Source organism: Pholcus phalangioides, unplaced genomic scaffold, assembly GCF_987345545.1.
Source record: "Pholcus phalangioides strain wild (caught in Gottingen) unplaced genomic scaffold, Ppha-v1.0 ptg000041l_1, whole genome shotgun sequence".
Classification (NCBI taxonomy): domain Eukaryota; kingdom Metazoa; phylum Arthropoda; class Arachnida; order Araneae; family Pholcidae; genus Pholcus; species Pholcus phalangioides.
This window is the reverse complement of record NW_028301627.1, coordinates 1,337,067-1,357,030: the sequence shown is the minus strand read 5'-3', so window position 1 is coordinate 1,357,030 and position 19,964 is coordinate 1,337,067. Positions and strand designations below refer to the sequence as shown.

Below are 19,964 nucleotides of genomic sequence, written 5' to 3'. Positions count from 1 at the left end.
AAAACTGTTAGGATGTTAGAAACAGCTTACGGGATGCTGCCATGGGTAAAACTCACTGTACGGATGCAAGCCAACTGCTTCACCAACATTGTACGAAGACCAAATCTGTGTGAGAAACAGGCAACTGGTTTTTGCATTATGGCAATGCTCTTCACACATCCTTCACAATGTGCCAATTGTTAACAAGAAATAGTATGACTCGTTTGCTCCACCTGAACTATTCACCTGATCAGCTCCGTGTGACTTTTCTTTATTCCTATGGATGAAGAGAGACCTGAAATGAAAGCGTTTTGCCAACGTTGATGAGGTCCAAACGAAAATGATGAAGACGCTGTCTGGCAATGCAACAGATGAATTTTAAAAAAATTTTCAACAATGGAAGAAAAGACTTTACAAGCGTATTAGCTCTAATAGAGAGTACTTTCAAGGGATTTGAAGAATTCTTGTAAAAAACATTGAATAAACAAATTGTAAAAAAGAAATTCTGGTTACTTTTGGGCACCCCCTCGTATGACTATTTGATAAATTAAGCAAATCTGGATAAGCCAATGAAAGGTAGTCGGCATTGGCGTGATAAATTGCACGATAAAAATAGACTGGAGGATGAAGTAATGTCTCTCTTCTATATTTATTACTTATGCATGACCAATATATATACATCTACGCTACACAAATATGAAAAAAATCACTTGAATTTGTAAACACTGATTTCAATAAAATTGTGATCTTTGTGACATGACAGCACGGATGCTTCCACACCTTGAAAGTAAAAGTGCATACAATGTTTTCGGGGGAATTAACATGAAGACATGTTGAATGATAAGACAAGAATGATACATGTACAATGTTCAGATGGATCGATTCCGCATGCATTCTTCGATTTCTCAAACTGTTCGAGAATGATCATCGGCTAAGTCTCATCGTGTCAGGATCCGATCTATTAGGGGAAAATAATATTTTTAGCAATATATTAATTTTTAGCGTTATTTTTTTCATTTCTTTGAAAAATGAATCTAAGCATTATTTTCAAGAAAGACCGTGGGAACTTCAATGGGTGGGAAATAAATCCCTCCACACAAACAAGCAAAGAACTTTCTATTGTAGCATGCATGGTCATTTGTTGAGGTACAAATAATGTCACACGACACTAAACATACAGGGCAATTTTAACGAAACACACAAAAAACGTTTTTTGAAGCACTTATAAGCATTTGAAAATGGTACTTAGTTTTTTCAAGGCATGCAATGATTTTTAAAGGCCTTAAAACAATTTTTTTTCAAGGACTGTACGAATTCTGCCGAAATAGGGACAGGAAAGCATCATTGACACTTTATTTTGGGATTGCATGTATTGTGTACCAGGGATTGTTTGTGTTGTGCTTAATCTTTTGAGACAGATTCAAATGTCCAATGTTATATCAAAAACCATGACTGAATTATCACTTGTGACCTTTCATGTGATTTATAAACATGGTATTAGGCACCTAATTAGCAGAAATATATTTGCCATCAATTTCTCTTCACATTCCTTTTGTGCTTAAACGTTTGAGACAGATTATATATATATATACAGGGTGTATAGCTAATGCCTTTTGCTGCAAATTACTGGTGAGCCATTGATCCTAGAAGAGTACTTCCAATTAGAGGAAGTATTCAAGTAACGTGTAGAACTCGGATACATCACTCATATTGCAGCAAGCAGTTGTATAGCTATTAAAATATATAAAAACAACTTTTTATACAGACACCCTGTCCTCAAAAGCCCAATTAGAAGTTTCCTATGAGGCCAACCAAAAAAAAAAAAATATATATATATATATCCACATTTCTAAGTGCAATATTCATCGAGATATTCAAATTTTAAAAATCTGAGGAAATATGAAAAAATAGCATAAACGAGGAAAAGAAGCATTGTCTGTTTGGCTTATGCTATTCTCTCCAAACGTTTCCCCATTTTTTAAATTCAAATATCTCAGTGAATATTGCACTTAGACACACAATTTTTTTGGCCCATGAGAGACCAACATGGCAACAATTTTCTAATTGGGTTTATGAGCACAGGGTGTGCATATAAAAAGCGTTTTTATTTTTTTATTCTGATAACTACACAAACCCTTGCAACATGGGTGACACATCTGAGGTTTACACGTTATTTTGATACTTTTTCTAACTGGAAGTATGCCTCTAGGATCAACGGTTCACCAGTAATATGTAGCGGGGGGGGGGGCGGCTAGCTTTGCACTTTGTATAAAATGTGTGTTCTTAACAATACGAGGGAACATGATAAGGTGGGATCCACTATATATAGGGTGTATGAGAAAGTCTTTTTATCCTGGGATAACTCACGGACCATTGATCCTAAAAGCATATTCGGAAAAAACATCCAAAAAAAAAACTTATGGACCACAGATATGATATGATAGGCTCTTTACAAAGAGTATAAATGTGATTTAGGAATATTCTTTTGATTTTCAAATATTTTATAACCAGGAAAAAAAGTTAGAATCCTACCCAAAGGGAGAAAAATTGATTCAAAAACAAAGAAAATGGTTGTAAGAATATTTGCAGTTTCTTGCCTCGCATGGGATAAGAAAAAATAGATAAATAAAGGAAGAACACAAACCCATGCAAGAGTGGAGTCCATGTAAAACAAATGCACGGGGAGGGGCATGGAAAATTTGATTTCAAATACACTTATGCATTATCTTCATAATAATTTATCTAAATTACTTTTTGAAAGTGGAGGCAACTAAAAATGCATAGAAACTATGAGCTGCCGATAAAATTACAGATCGTAATTCAAACTTAATAACAATAAAAAACAAACAATAATAATCAAATGCAAAATGTTACAGAGGAAAAAAAAAAGTACCTTTGTGTCCCCAAAAACTACCTAAGCTTGGATAACTTTTTCCTCACTTCAGCCGCAACCAATTGGAAGGCTTCAATTTTCTTCTGCGTTTGCAGCTGCTGTAAAGATATTAACATAACATAAAAAATTATTTAGCAACTCAAAAACTTGTTTGCCTTTTATATCACCACCTTCAAACTTGCAGAAAGATGTACATAAACGTTCATGAGAAGCATCAAGAATGATGATATCATGCTAATTTGTAAAACACATCAGATAATTCCATTCAAACTATTCATAATGGCCGAATAATAATAAACACAAGATTTCAGCTTAAAGTAAAAATATCCTGTTTTAGAACAATGGGAAAAAAGGAAACGGCACAATTGAACATTTTGAAACCAGTTGAGTGGAAAAGGAAAAACTGGGTGGTTTTATCTTCATGCATCCTGTTCAATTAGACTGGAGGAATGGAAATCAAATTTCCTTTTAGATTTCTGTCAGATATCATTATCAACTGGTCGTTATCAGAAATCCCTAGTCCTGATGTGATCACATTAAGCGGAGTGCACTGTATAAACTTCTGCGTGCAGACATGAAGTGAAATGTACAGACATGAAAAACCGCCGGATTATTGGATGGGTCAGACTGTCTAGAGTCTAAACATAGTTATAACTCACAAATAATTCCAGCAAGTATTTTTCAAACATCACTCTTTATTAACTTCAAAATTTACATGCACATATTGCACAGAATTTATGACATATGCTCGGCAAATTAGATTATGCTCGTTTGAAATGTTATACTAATTTCTGTGACGTTGAATCTTGAAGCTGATTGGCTCCTGTGGTCGTGTATGACTGGGAATTTCTCCTTAAATACTAGTTGTGGGCTGTGACCATTCACTTTCTCTTCTGCTCTCTTCTAGTTATGATCTGAGTAAAAGCAGGGAGCATAGAGCACTTCCAGATCAAATAGACGGTGTAATGGATTGTAGGCTATAACCTCGCCTCACCACTCTTGCCGTAATGATCGAATGAATATTATAGTTCCTCACTAATAATCCCTTTGATGCCTCCTTTGTCATCATGTCCTAAGGATCGTCATGAGGTGTTCATGTTGATGATCGTAACAATGGCATAACTTCCTATGATCCTCCATACGCTGGTTTCCTAAGTCAATTGTAGATTGATCCAATGACATTCTCTCTCTGAAGATTCTGTTGTGTGTTGATGCTGTGGTGTCCGTGGAAAGTTAATGAGAATAAGCATAGACTTCCTGGCTGTTTTTGATGTGATGCCACGGAAAGGTGGTTGCGGAGTACGAACGAACTGCCAGAAAAATATTCTACTCAGATTGATGTTGACCCTCAATCTGGTGAGATCTATCCAATTTACTGTGATATTTTATTAACATAAGAAGTTAAATTTGTGTTCGTTATTGCTGTCCACCAACTACCTTATTTAGGAAAACTTGAATTAAACCAGAAGGGTATGAAAAAATCATGATTTCTTTTATTAAAAAAAATTGGTTTTTTTTTTAAATTTTAATCAGAATTTTTTGATTTAAATCAGATTTTTTTTAATCGTAATTACTCCACTGCTTATTAATTAAAACAAATCTTGTTAATCATTACGATTTTCATATCACCTAATTGCTTTTCTCACATAATTTCTCAAATAAAATGAACAAAAGAACTACAAGCAAAGAATATGAACACCAAAATTCTGTATTTATGTAACATGAAAGGTCGTTGAGCCTAAATTAACTTCATGGATTAACATTTCTCCCGTGGAGGGGGGGGGGGATTAAAGCACCCCCCTCCCACTAAAGTGAATGCCCGGTGGCAATTCATAATCAGTTACAAATATGATGCAAGATTCACTTGATGTACAACCAAATTGAGCAGGAACTACGTAGCATGTTCTTTTAAGTAAGTACCGTTTTGAAATAAAAAGAAAACAAGTTGACTTTCCTTAACAATTTTTTTTTACATGAAAGTCTGTACCTTAATCTACTTTTCGACATAATTTCCACCAATATTAAGGCATTTATCATGTCGTACAACCAGCTTTTGAATCCCATCTTCATAGAAGTCTGCCCCCTGATTTTATAACCACTGCAACACGGCTGTTTCAACCTCATCATCGTCATCATGGCGCTGGCCATCCAGATGCTTCTTCAAATGCAGGAACATGTGGTGGTCACTGGGTGCTAGATCGGGACTGTACAGAGGATGATCAAGTTGTTTCCAGTGAAATGAGGCAATGAGATCTTTGGTTCGATTAGCCACATGTGAGCGGGCACTGTCATGAAGCAAAACGATCCCCTTACTCAACATGCCACACCTTTTGTTTTTGATTGCACAACTTTCGATAATTTAAGTGTTCTGTCACAATTTCATAGAGAAAACTTCTGGAAATTTGAGGAAACTCATTAGATAATGACGAAATCGTAAAGCGTCTGTTCTCCCTCAATTTTTCGTCAACTTTCTGCACCAAATCTTCAGTAATGACAGATGGTTGTCCACTTCGTTCCTCATCATGAACATTTGTGCGGCTATCTTTAAAAGTTCTAACCCATTTCCGTAACATTCCATCGCTCATAATGTTTCCCCCAAACACTTTACTGATCTCACGATGAATTTTGGCCACTTTCATGCCTTTAGCACTAAGGAAACGAATCACAGCGTACATTTCACAGTCGGAGGCATTCTTAATCTGTGGAGGTATTTTAAATACTTACAAACAAACTTTAACATGGTTGAATGTTTCTGTAATGGTGTCTGTGGTTTGCCAACAGATGTAGGTACACAGAGCGCATGTGCGGAATGCCGACTGCAGTGGCAGAATTTCAAAACGGTACTTACTTAAAAAACATGCCTCGTAAATGAAAAACATACTCTAATGACAAAACTATTTCTTGCGCAATTTATGAATGCATTTATTACTATGTGTTTCCCACTTCCATGATGTTGCTTAATAATTTACACATTTCCATTCTTTCTCAGATTTGGTTAAAAAAAAAAGAGGAAACTCTAGACTTTTTCACTTTTCGTATTAAAATTTCAAGTCTAACGGTATTTATGTTGGTATAACACCTATTATTATTTTAAATCTGCAATTAGGGACATAGAATTCAAGGCTTGACACAAAAAATAACTTCTCCGCTTTTTTTAATCAAGGGAACTCTATTGTCATACATTGCAAATACTTGGTTCAGTTACATATAAATTTAGCTTTCCCATATTTTTGTGCAATTTTTCCCCAAGCACAAAATCTAGAAATAGAACAGCTTTCTTTTCGCACTGCATCTGGGTTCAGGTTTATATTCACAATATTTCTTGTTAATCGACAAATTTACAGAAGTTCAATAACATGCATACCATACTACGTTACTTTTACTTCAATATCCTTGAAGTAAAATAAAGGAATAATGAAATTTCAATTTTGTAATTTAAATCATGATTTAAATCAGCGTACCCTACAGGAGTGCACTAGTTTGTTGCATAACCAAGATCGAGAAACTGAAGACCAGAATCAGAAGAAGTAATCAAGACTCTTTAGCAATTGATGTTAATAGATACATGGGTAGAAATTAAGTATCGTATGGATGTAGCCCGAGTTACAGAAGGAGCACACATTGAAATTTGATAGTTTCATGCAACACAAATGGCAACAAGCATCAATTTGCTAGTGTCACATTATATACGTGTTACGTCTAGTTTCTGGTGATATAGCACTATCTGTGAGTGATATTTTAAACTTGTCAAAAAACAACCCTAAGCCATAATAAGTATTTTATTGCAAACAACACATTTTTTGCATCAATTCGTTGATATTTTAGATGTGTCTGTGACTTTTCACCCACCATCATATCCCTTATTTTTCTATTGGAATAAAAAAAAGCATCTATATACATCACACTATCTTGCAGCGAGGTTAGATTTCAGAAAATCCAAACCATGTTTACCATCTCCAGCGCTTGAGAAATGAGAAACCTCCTTCCCCTTTTCACATTGACAATGTTTCACAGACACAAAACTACATTCTCAACATTTCATGTCATCATCATCACCATCACACAGAACATACAAGCTTGTTTTTTCCAAAATAAAGGACTTACCACATAGTTGACGTGCCTCTCTTTCTGAACCAAATTTAGCTCCTTAATCGTCATATTCTTCTGAGTTTTACCAATTTCAGCAAAGACGCAATTTTTCGAATGCTTTTTATGCTCCTCCCTAAATTGAAAAAGCAAGACATACATACCATTAACACTATAACAATTCAAAGACAGCGAAACAATCTTCAAGTTTCACTCATAGTAGGGAATAAGTAAATAGAATACAGTAGAAACCTCCCTCAAACACTACACGCACCTAGTCCATATTCCTCTGCGGAACTGGTACATGCTGGAATGTAGACGTAAAGTTCTTTCTGTGTAATGCTTGTTATGTGTAGTGCTACCATCTGACATCAAGTTTTCTAACTATGATTGAAGTGTAATGATTGAAGATTTTACAGTTGTATGTCAGTTGATCTCTGTGGCAAGATTTTTAAATGGGAAGATCAGCTCACATTCGCACCTCAAAGTTGGGAACTACAGAAAGCAAACTTCTGGCGACCACTGTTGTGGCGATGGTGGGGTTCAAACCCAGGTCCTCGCGATGCGAGTCTGTCACTATGACCACTCGACCACCACAGTGGCTGGTGAAATATCTGAAACAATTTGACGGACCACCAACTTACAGCAGGAGTATTGTGACAGTGAGTCCAGTATTCTATGGATCATGCCTGTATTTTCTGCCATTCCGAATTTTTTATACAGTTGTCCCATTTTGTCAACGAAGTTTATTCGACACTAGAATCTTGAATGAAGATAATTTTCGTATTTTATAAATTATATTACGATAATTATGGCTATAAATATTCATCTGACATATTTTTCATCTTCCATGCATTTTTCTACGAATTACATTTCAATTGATTGCAATTTCTAGTTGTTCCTCATAACTAATCTATAGTAATTTTCCAGCAGTTCCTGCCAAAATTTAGTGATCTTGCTGACTTATGGCAACACTCTTGGTGACAACCGATGATGCCACATATTTTCAGTGGCGGATTACCGCACAGGCGCATGAGGCGCGCGCCTGGGGCCTCGGCAGAGCGGGGGGCCTCCAAATAGTTGTGTGCTTCATCCTACATATGAATTTACATGCGCATCAACAAATCTCTTGAACTAAGTACAGTATCTGCTCTCCCTTTTTTTTTTTTAACCGCAATTTTTTTTTTTTTTTATGTACACTACGTATAAGATTATGGAAGAAAAACGGGAACTGAAAGAAAATAACAATTTACAAGACGCAGCTCTCAAGGGCCAGTTCTTCCCCTACAAAGAAAGAAGAGACATTGTAAAGCGATCATTCAGGGAGGGTCATTTTCAAACAGTATTTCCCTAAGGGCACAAGCAGGAGGAGGGGTGAGAACAGCAGGTCCTAATGTCTGTCCGAAATGAAAATTGGAGTGAAGGCATAAACAGATGTCTCATTCATAGCCCCCACAAGGGGTGGGCTGGCAAGGCTCCAGCCCTGGGGCCCGGGACGATTTTCATTATTTTTGTTTTTTTAACGCTATAAATCCATCATAAAAGGGCCCGCGAAAGTCTGGTCGGGAGGCCCCCGCAAATGATTCTAGCCTACCGGCCCTAGTCCAGGATGTGGGGGCCATGGTCTCATTCCACAGTATTAAATGCTTTTATGGGCGCCGATAATACGACAGCTTTGGTGTAAGCTTTTGTATACAGTATAATGGATGGCAAGATGGCTATCGGCAAGCGGCGACGTCGACAGGAAGAGACACTCGTACTAATTAAAATGAATGTAGTAGAGCTCTTATTTTGTCTGATTTTGTCTCCCACTTGTTTGAATGAAATACTATAAGCTGGTTCAAATCTATGACTGGAACCATACGACCATATGACAAAAAAAAAGTGGGGTTTGAAATGAATGCTGAATGACATGCATTCTGAATCACGTGATTTTTCTGTTTCTCTTTTAACACTCCCTCCCCGGCTGAAAAAAATCAAGGGGGTTTCTTTTCCTTCTTTCTAAAAAAAGAGCTACATTTTTGGATTGGTCAAGGAGGCTTGGGTAGACAACATCTTTGTGTCAGACCGAAAAGTGTTTATTGTTAATGTAATTGTAATGTGTGTTATTGTAATGAAAAAAATTTTCATGCCGATCCTCAAGATTTCCTTTAGGATTTAGATTGCAGAATCTCCAAAAATAACGGTAAGCAAAACTAAAAATATATAAATTATCTGATAAATTTTTATTTGAGCATTTCAATTCAACTACAGTAGTCTCTCGAGAATTCGGTCGTGCTCTAATCCAGCACGACCAGTAGTCCAGGATATTTAGGTGGTGTGGTGTCACTTTTCTCCAGATGCCCTAACCCCTTAACACGTTCTAATATTCCTTAATTGCTGATCAAGTCCTGACTATGTCTTTGCACGAAATTTCATATATTATTTCAATGGGTTTCTTCAAAGTTAATCCAGCAATTTCGGTAAAATCTGGCACACCGTGGTCTAATACGTACCGGATTAGCGAGAATCTACTGCAGGGGTCTTCAACCTTTGAGGCATAGCAGGCCATATTGAAACATTTTATAAAGTACGCTGGCCACAATGTTATACTGTGGCATTTTTCGTTATTAAACGAAACGGGGGGGGGGTATAATATAGAAGATTTTTATTCACTCTGAATACAAATAATACAAAGGCAAAGGCCACAACAGGCAGAGTGCCCAACGAGGTGGCTGAAAGAGAAAATAATAATAATTAATATAATAATAGTAAAAATAAAATAGAATAAACAAATAAAAAATAATAATTTCTAAAACAAATCTTTAAAATAATTTCTTTCATTGACAATAATTTTAATTCATTCTGAACTAATTTCTTCCATTAAAAATATAATTCTTATATTTACTCCGATATAATTTCTTCCCTCTATTGAAGAAATGTTTTTCTATTAAATATTATCAGTATCTTTATATCAAATCAAATATATTATATTTGAGATATTATCAAATCTTCATTAATCAGTAATATTAAATTACTAAAACTATGACTGATCTCCATTTTTGCCGTGTGGCTGAAGGCACCAGGACGGACATCTTAGATCACTAAAAATATGATGCAGAATTTTACTGTGATTTTTTTTTTTAATGGGAGTGTGATTATTTTTCATAATCTTATTATCTTATTTTTGTGTTTATGGTTTTGGTGATGCAAAAATAAAAAAAAAGTTATGATTTTCATAATATTGTTCATTTTAGTGAATCATCTCGTTCTTATTAGGGCCAAAAGGGTGCAGTGGTGGATAAACGCAAATTTGTGGGTGGGGGCGGTGGTTGTGACCATGTGTTCAATTTTTCAGGACGGTTCTGATTTTTTTTGGAAAAAATTCTGAATTTTCCCCCTTTTTTAAGCAAATTTATTTTCTTGGTTTGTTGTTCAGTCAAAAACGTAGAAAACATTTTTTTTTCCATTTAATTTTTCTGCTCTCGGGGGGGGGGGGGGTGACAGCCCCTACCTTTAATCCGCCCCTGATAGGGGGGCCTCCAGATCAGGTTGCGCCTGGGGCCTCCCAAAATCATGATCCGCCACTGCATATTTTACTGTATTTTTTCCCATAAAGTTAATCACCAACTCAAGACAAATGCTTTTCACTCGTGGAAACACAATTTTGTTTACCGTAATTTACAGCAGCAAACACCAGCTGTTTACTTTCCCAATCTTCGGAAATTTTAGCAATATACTGTATTAGCAAATTTGTCGTAAATTGGGTTTTTTATCTGCAATTAGTGAAATCTTGTATTTGTGATCACAATTTATTCAAGATGAGATATGATGATCCTAAGTCTGAGGACATGGTTCTTATTTGAACCCACGGGATATTGGTATATCAATAACAACACTCGAATAATTTCTCATTCACAAATGAATTAAATGATCAAGTCTGCCCACAGACCACCTCTTGTGTATGGATCATAGTTTGAGCATAACGCTGGAAAATTCTCGTGTTTTACGAGCACAGTATCAGCCATTCTCACTAGTGGTACTTACTCTGCATCGTTCTGAAATAGTAAATTTAATTACAACCAGGGTTGGGTTTTTGACGTAAAAGGCATCAAAAACTAAAAACCTAAATAAATGTTTTTTGGATAACGTTTTGACCACAATAGGGATATAACATGATGAAGACTTACCTTTTTGCATATTGGAATGCTTTATTATTAAAAAATATATTATCGAAAATAATTCTGTAGGAAGTAGAAAATTATTTTACAATCATATTAAATATTTATTCGTTGCATAACATAGTCACTTTATTACGCATTACATGCAATTATATAGGCCTAACGTGTGTATTTCCAATGGGAATTTTTATATCGAAAAACAATATTTCAGGTTTTTGACGTGACAGTTTAAACCATCAAAAACCCGCCAACCCCGATTCAGTGCCAACTTAACACATGGGCTCAACCAGGCACGGCCCAGGGGGCCTTGAAAGAAGACGGCCTCCCAAAAATGAGATCCAGTTGAAATTTTCTGGAAGTTACCAGGTAGGGCCTCAGAAAAACCACTTGGCCCGGGGGCCCACAATGCTCTTAAGACGGCCCTGCCCTGATTACAACCACCCTATGTATATCATTTTGAAAAAGAAAAGAAAGAAACTCGCTGAAACACGAAAGTGTAGAAAACATAACAGGATTCTTACCAAGGTTCGTCTGTGGGTTCCCATCCATCTAGCTCCATCAGGCATACAAAACATCGAACGGTGTCAGGTTCGTTCTCTGTTGGACAATGGAAAAAGCCGGCTTCTGCCATCTTAAATCATGAAAGACGAAAAAATCGTGATTTAAAGATAACAAACGCAAATTACTGCATTTCACTAATATTATTATAACTTTCAAAACTTCTCACAAATTATTTTTAAAGACCCATAAGGTAGACAAAGGTTTCGTACTTGGCAACTATCTGCAGGGCGTGACGAACCGCGTCACACCTACAGTATCACAAGTGAGCAACATGAGTCAATTCAGCATAACAAGAGGCAGAATAAGAACTCAGAATTTAAGTTGAGGTTTTAGGATTTTTGGCAAACTACTGAATTTTCACCACAATGTTCTAACAGAGATACCACTAACACTCTATAGAGCATTTTAACAGAATTTCGAGAAAAGAAGCATAAAACCCCATCCCATGGGGGACACATTTTTTATGAGTTCTAGGGAAAAAAAAAGGACGGAGAGAAAATCCTCTGTCCAACTTTCCCCTCCTCCTCACCATTTGTCATGCAGTGTCATCTTAATACGTGGGCTCACTGGGCACCCATAAAAATGTGATCTGGTTGAATTTTCTGAGAATTTGCCAGGTAGGACCTCAGAAAAATCACTTGGCCCATGGGCCTATGATGCTCTAGAGGCGATCATGCTGTCATGATTGTGCTATGCGGTGACCTGGAACTTTTCAGCAAGTGAAGAGGAAGTACCGTACTGTCTATTGGTCTGAAATAATAATATACAAACCCGCGGAAAGGGGGTGACCTACCACAAAGAGGCTCACGAAATATCTAGTTAAGTCCCTAAATGAACAGCTATAATACAGAATTTTAAATTTCTGAGTTTTTTATCGGAAATTGTTGTACTTTTGCTGCTACCAGCCCACTTTCCGAGACAGCGTATTTCAGGCGGAAATTCGCTTCGTTCACCAAATATGCACCTTTTCAAAAAAATAACAAAAGATTGGATCACCCATTCAAATTGTGAATTTTTTGTTCCCTAAATCAGAGGGAAATTTTTTTTTCCAAACCGAACACAATCCAGGTCTATCACCATCTAGGGGCAATTTACTACTTAGTGAGTTGTGCCAGAAGTGCAACTGTGTGTGTACCTAGCAGTTGTAAGGAAATGCACTACGTAGTTGTAATTGTGTTAAGGTGTGGGTAGCTGCAGACATCCATACTTTTGCAGTGTTTTGTTTTTTGTTCTTGTTTTCAGTTAACAACTCTATCGATAATGGAGTTGGTTGGTCCTAACGGCAGGATCATTTACTATTCTTGTGTGACGTCATGACTTGCTCCTGACAACCTTGACCATGATGCCAGGGGTCGTTCCCTCCGTTTTTCTATGACATCACCTGAAACCAAAAACTGGGATTGGTTGGCTCTTTTGGCTGCCGGACCTGTTGTGCCGTGGTTTTTCTGCTGCGTCGATGGTTCTCTGTTCATGCGCTGTTGCTGGTTACCTCCACGTTACGAACTGAGACCTTTTTTTAAGGTGGGTGAAGCCTATTTCTAAACCTAGAAGTTTTGTAAGATGACCGACGAAACAGGGACGTGGTCCAGTGTGACACAAATGGGGGCTCGACCGGGACTTGAACCCGGGACCTCTCGCATGCCAATCGAGAATCATACCCCTAGACCACTCGATGGTCCATTCCCATGGATAGAAATGAGTCACCATTCTCTGATAAAGAGGCAACAAAAAGCACCACTAAAGCCTTTCAAGTCTCAAATCCTCCGATAAGTGAATACGACTCATAGCTAAACGGCATCGTATCGCTATGGCGGTACAAAGCCGATCAAACACAACCAACTACAAAAAACAAAACACTGCAAAAGTATGGGTGTCTGAAGCCACCCACACCTTAACACAATTACAACTACATAGTACATTTCCTTACATTTCCCTCTCCCACAAAAAGAAAAATTCGCAGAATTTTCTCATTATACTACAAAACAAATTATTAAAAAATATTATACATTTACATACATGCAACCATAATAAATTATCCCACCGATTCTCAACTTGAAAAAAAGTCAGCAAAAGGGAAAAAAAAATCAACATGCAATTTCCAACAAACATGATACAAATTAAATATTAACGTTATTAAGGCGCCTTAATATAAATATAAAAAAATTTAAACATCAACAATTTGAACAATCTATACGTACATTTGTACACAGTCTTTTTTTTTTTCAAACCGATCACAACTCAGGTCTATTGCCACAGGCAATTTACTACCTAGTGAGTTGTGCCCGAATTATAAGTGTGTGTACCAAACAGTCTGAGTGCGTATCTAGTGTTGTGTATGATTTTTCAGTGATGCCATCTATATCTCAGAAGTGAAGTGACTGAATATTTGCACTGTTTGTAGGCCTCTCTGTGGCGAGACTTTTTAACGGGGAGGTTGTGTATGATTTTTCAGTGCTACCATCTATGTTTCAGAAGTGGAGCGAGTGATGTGTAACAGCTGAATATTTGTACTGTTTGTAGGCCTGTTGCTCTGTGGCAAGACTTTTCAACGGGGAGATCAGCTCCCATTTGCAACTCGAAAAAAGTTGGGAACTCTTTCTTCTTTCAAACCAAGCACAACTCAGGCCCATCACCATGTATGGGAGATTTACTAACTAACGAGTTGTGCCGGAAGTGTAACTGTGTGTGTATCTAACAGTCTGAGTGCGTATGTAGTGTCGTGTTTGATTTTTCAGTGCTCCCTGCCATCTATATTTCAGAAGTGAAGTGAGTGATGTGTTATGATTGAATTACATTTGTACTGTTTGAAGGTTTGTTGCTCTCTGTGGTTAGCTGAAAACCAACCTCTGCTGACCACCACCACTGTGGAGACAGTGGGCTCGATCCCAGGTCCCGTGATGCAAGTCCATCACTATGACCACTCAACCACCACAGCGGCGGCAAGGGGAAAAAACTGCGTCAGTAAAAACTATCATAAATATCCAGTTTTATCATCTAGCCCCCTTTGCTGTCTAGTTTCACATTGCGAAACTCCGGGTTCAGGACCCGCTAATGCACAGTGGTGGTCGGCTAAATACGATTCTCTAAGGTTTTACAACTTTCAGTTCGCTATTCCTTTGAAAAAGCTCTGTCACTACAACGGAGAGGCGACACTTGGGGCAATGCTGCCTCAGGAGAGACTGCAAATTTGAGATGAAAGGGAGAAAATTTTTTTTATTGTAAAAAATAAGGGTCTTACCACTTTTCATATTGGGGAGTGAACAGCAGCGTTTTGTGCTGGGCGATCCATGTTGGACACAGAGCAGATAACCCGCTCCTTGGAAAACCCAGCTGACTGCCAAGCATAAGCATAACAGCAAACTTCTTTTGGCATCACAGACACAAGTTTTGCTCCCACCCCAAATATTCACCACTATCCCACTTAGGAAAATAACGGATTCGAGGAGATCCGTCCTAATATTTTTAGACTTTCGCAATATTTTAAAATAACTTTACACCTATGAGGTGAGCATGCAAATACTTCTAGCTGGGTAGGACCCTAGAGCATTACTTGGCCCGGGGGCAGTTAAGACAGCCTCAGTAATAGTAATAAAAGAGGTGTGTTATATTTTAGGATGAATGGACCATTGCTTAACCTAAAGCCAGGTTTTCTGTGCCACGTGTAAAGTGAATTGCCCACCCACCATAGGAAAAATAATACAACTTTCTTCCCACAGAAAGCGATACGCCAGCGTTTTACGTCGGGCGTGATTGGCCAACTGCTTCTGGAGGAGTCAAATGCGTCGTGGACAGCGCATTTCACGTTTGTTGTTTTCTTTCCCTTCCTTTCTATCTCTCTTTTATCGTGCTAATACATGGATGTGCAGACGACACAAACGCGTAGCGTGATGAAGTTACACGTTTCTGCCGACGCGAAATGGTCCAGCTCAGTTCACGTGGAGCAAAAAAAAAAAAACTTAGGAAAATTTTAATGAAAGTTGAATTTCATCATGAAACTCGATTCAGGTCATCAGATAGAAAACAAACCCAATCATGAAAACAACAAACCTTGGACACGGAGCATTTGGTTGAATCATCAAACATCCATTTGGCGAACGATTCGATCCTCGATCTCTCATCAAACATGTCCAGGAACTTTTCATCGATTCCATCATTCTGCGATTCGATCATTTTTGTACGAATAACAAATATTTCGCCTACACGCACTCGTGAACCGTTGTTTTCGTTTTTCAAATCTCCGAGCACTGTCGTCTGTTTGGGACCATCGAGACAAATAAGCGACTTTCTCCCCACCGAATCACTTTTCACAAAAACAACATTAACGAAATCTCTACTCACAGATATTAAAACTTACATTTATTTTGAAAACGTCTGTCTTCATTATTTTAATCAATAACTCGACTTGACTAATCATTGTCTTCAATTAGATTAACATTTACATCAGTGGTCAAAGCCGTCTCAGTTGTAATGTTTACAAACGAAAAAAAGGTGAATCGCGCTAGGACATGGTTTACTATTGCGTTTTATCAAACTCGCGCTGTTTAACCGTAGATGTTTAAAATATTTTAACTTTTTATTCAGTTTAAATACTTGAATATTTATTTAAAGAGGTGAATAGCTACATTTCTTTTTGGGTAAACATGGTGATGGACCACTCTACCCACTGCCCCGGCCTATACTGCGGCCGAGTGCAAGTGAATGATACTTGGGGCGATTGCGGGGCTTGTCCGAGAGGATACAGGGCTACGGCCAACTCCCTGTGCCTACCCTGCAAAGAAAACCCTACTTTCTACGACTGGATGTACCTAGGATTCATGGCGCTACTGTTACTGGTACTGGAATGGTACGTCATCGACAAGACCATGAAAAGGAGGAAATTCACCAAAGATGTGCTGGTGCTTCACCTCAGCGCTTTCTTCGAGAACGTCTCATCTGCGTTTTTGACACTGACGTTGATGGAGCCCGAAGGGACCTTGAATATCCACGCTTGTAGAGTGAAGCGCATATCGGACTGGTACACATTGCTGTACAATCCGACCCCTGGATACATAAAGACCCTGCGATGTACTCAAGAAGCTGTGTATCCCTTGTATTCGATGCCCTTCATATACTACGCTTTCTCGCTCTTATTCATGCTCCTGTTGAGAGTCATGCTGGTTGCGAAAGTTCTCCACGGCCAAGGTAAACAGTCTGTGTACTTGACGATGTACCTGATACCCTGTCTCGTGGTACTACAAGCAACGTGTGGAGGACTCTTGTATTATTCTTTCCCGTTCATCACTATCATCCTAACTTTTATATCAGTGGCAGCGCATTTGGCATTCAGATTGGATCAGTCTGTGAAATCTCTGTTCGTTTCCTCAGTCAAAGATGTCAGAAACTTGGTGATACTACTCGGTCACTGGGTCCTGCATGCCTATGGAATTATTTCGATGACTCAGCTCAAGAATCCTGTATTGCATGGATCGCTAGTTGCATTGGTTCCGTTCCCAACATTGTTTTACATACTGACTTCTAGATTCACTGATCCAAGTAAACTCCATGCTGACTGATACAATTTGAAAAAATTATATATACTCAACATACTATCTACACGGCAGTCTTGTTACGTTAAAGCTCTAAGTTGGCCGGATCAACTGAGCCAGCCAATGTCCGAAATTCTACCTTTCTCCGGGTTTTGCCTGCTTTTATATGTCTATCACTAAGGTATCGATATTCAGATTCCTATGATCACTAGGGGTTGCCATAGCTAACCATAATTAATAATGGTTAGCTGTGGCTAATTATGATTGGGTATAGTTATCACAAAAAAATATGCCAATGTGGCCATATTCCAGAATCACAAAGATTGATATAGGGATCAATATATATATATATATATAGAGAGAGAGAGACTGGCCAAAGCCTGAATTTTGGACATTGACCGGGTCAACCGGGCCACCAGTTTGCTAAGTAGCCAACTTTGGGCTTCAGCAATAACAGTCCGAAATGGTTGTATGATTCTTATAAAATAGAATATCAAGCAAACGTTTATAGTTATTCTTGCAAGAATAACTTTGTATCACTATGTGCTTGATGTTCCATTTTAAAAACCATTAGTCTACTTTTGGATGTCCCGTTTATCATTACGGATAGATTTCCCCCTCCCCCCATTATAGGGCAGTCTTTACTATGCATAAGAAGGAGGGGGAGTCATTCGAGAGACAAATAGTTCGATGTGAATTTGTTGCGTTGTTTAAAATATCCATAGTTGAAAGTCACTTGTGGCTGCATATGTTGAACACCCTCTAAGGAGATTTCTCTTTTTGTGAATTGATAAATGAAAGTTAGTATAATGTATTTGTTTTTACTAAGACTACTAAGAGCACATGTTAGCAGTGCCATCTTAATCAGTGTACAAACAGCTTCCCCCCATCAAATTATAGAAAACTTTCATTAAATCTGAAATCATTTTCTTTATTAATTCTTGATTATCAGTAATTTGGAACATATTTCTGTCATTAATTTTCTGAATCCTCATGAGTTTTTATTCATTGTACTTCTGTATGTTTATGGTATTTTCAGCATTTCTGAAAAATTCCCCCTATTTTAGATACTGATTCCTACATGATCATAAAAGTGCATTCTGATCATGAAATATGTTTCTCAAGGAAGTCTCCTCCCAGACTCATTACGAGTTTATTTTCAAAAGGAAACATTTCCATTCGCAACAGGGTTTATTCAAGCAAGAATATTTTTTAAACCTCCTGAAATCAACGGGTGGCGTAAAAATCTTCAATTTTTTGGACTTAACCAGCTCCAATTTTGATGAAAAGGTAACATTTCCACTAACTTTCTTTCAGAACTGAACATTTGCAAAATTTGAACGTAGATAACTCCCTTGGATGTCGATCAAGAAACATATTTAAATATTCTTATGCTACCTGTTCGGCTATTTTCTACTTTTATTGAGCAATCTGTTCCAGAGAAAAAAATGGTTTTTAACTTCCACTGTAACTTTAGTAATTTTGGGAAAAAAGTTCCCTTTTTAAAAATAAGCTCCTGAATTGCAGTGTTTCATAATAGAGCCTCAATTGTCCGGAAAACTCTGTTAACGATATCGATTTCCTCAGTGACATTCTTTTTTTCTTTAGTGATCAGGAAAATTACATACGAATTCTGACATTCTTTTAATGAAGATGTAGTTGAAGGTGAACAGACTTTACGATTGCGAAGGGAAAATCTAAAGCGACAAATAGTAATTCACCCATGGTTTTACACGTTTCTTCAAAAGGCATTATGTAGCGCACCAAGAACATTTTGATTGTCATCACAAGATGTGAAAAACTTTCGTGGATAGTTATGAGGAACACAACGTGGATCCAGGAGGGGGGTGACGCGATCGCCTGTCCAAAGTGATGATAGTGAAGTCTCAAAAATCTGAGTTCAAGTTTCCGGATAATACGAGGCACTGAAAATTTTTGAATTTCCTTCTTGAAACCCCCTCCCCTCTTTTTTTCTTCCAAGAACCAAATTTCATTTTTCCACCCCTTCTAAGGAATACTATGAAGTACCTATGTAATCTAATGCACATATGGGACAGAAAAGAAGCCCTTTAATTCTTGGTCAGTTTGTTTTTCAGCAGAAAGAATTTTCAGCTGATCCATGGTTGGTACATAATACGTTTAAAAAAAGTATCGCAATCTGGATTAAACAGTTCTATTTCTCCAACTCCTTGCAATGGAGTATCTATCTTAGCTTAAAGGGGAAAAAAAAGTTGGTTGTAACTAGGATTTCTTCAGATGAGGGCGAGAGAAAATGTAATTTTTGCCTCCGCCGCCTTCACCGTAGAAGATGATTTTGTAAGTTTTCTTTGTTTCCCACCGAAAATTTACTACTTCCCCTTAAGATTGCCATCAGAGGCAACTGCCCGTTGCCACCCCTCCGTCTAATTCCAGCTGTGTAAAATGTTTACTGTAATTAATTAAAAGAAGTGGTTTCACACCACATGCAATATTTATTTTGTCATCACTTTGGAATGACTAGTATTTAATCATACATGCACCTTGTACACATTCCTCGGAGGAATTTCAAAGGAATCGGTACATGTCGGAATGTGGTGTTATGAGAGTGTGTGCGTGACCCCCTAACGTATTTATGTTGTCTGAGTTGTGCTTGATTCATATTCCAACTGGTGTCGCCATCTGCCTTTCCATATTTTGAAATGAAGATGGTAAATGCTTAAATATTTCATGTCATATAAGTCGTGTTGAAGGTCTGTCTGCTCTCTACAGAGTTCGAATTCA

General features: G+C 37.6%; 2 protein-coding genes across 2 annotated transcripts; one reads left to right on the top strand and one right to left on the bottom strand.

Moving 5' to 3' along the window:
• Positions 1-604: 604 nt before the first annotated feature.
• Det (baculoviral IAP repeat containing deterin) lies at positions 605-15,964 on the bottom strand. Its single transcript, XM_089254429.1, has 5 exons — positions 15,727-15,964; positions 11,640-11,749; positions 6,977-7,094; positions 2,873-2,970; positions 605-937 (listed from the first exon to the last, which is right to left on the bottom strand). The coding sequence occupies exons 1-4, from the start codon at positions 15,847-15,849 to the stop codon at positions 2,890-2,892; spliced, it is 432 nt and encodes a 143-aa protein (XP_089110555.1). The 5' UTR covers positions 15,850-15,964; the 3' UTR covers positions 605-937; positions 2,873-2,889.
• Positions 15,965-16,141: 177 nt separating this feature from the next.
• Positions 16,142-19,667, top strand: LOC149065032 (JNK1/MAPK8-associated membrane protein). The gene has a single exon (XM_089254428.1). It carries the CDS (start codon positions 16,320-16,322, stop codon positions 17,229-17,231), a length of 912 nt encoding a protein of 303 aa, XP_089110554.1. The 5' UTR covers positions 16,142-16,319; the 3' UTR covers positions 17,232-19,667.
• Positions 19,668-19,964: the final 297 nt, after the last annotated feature.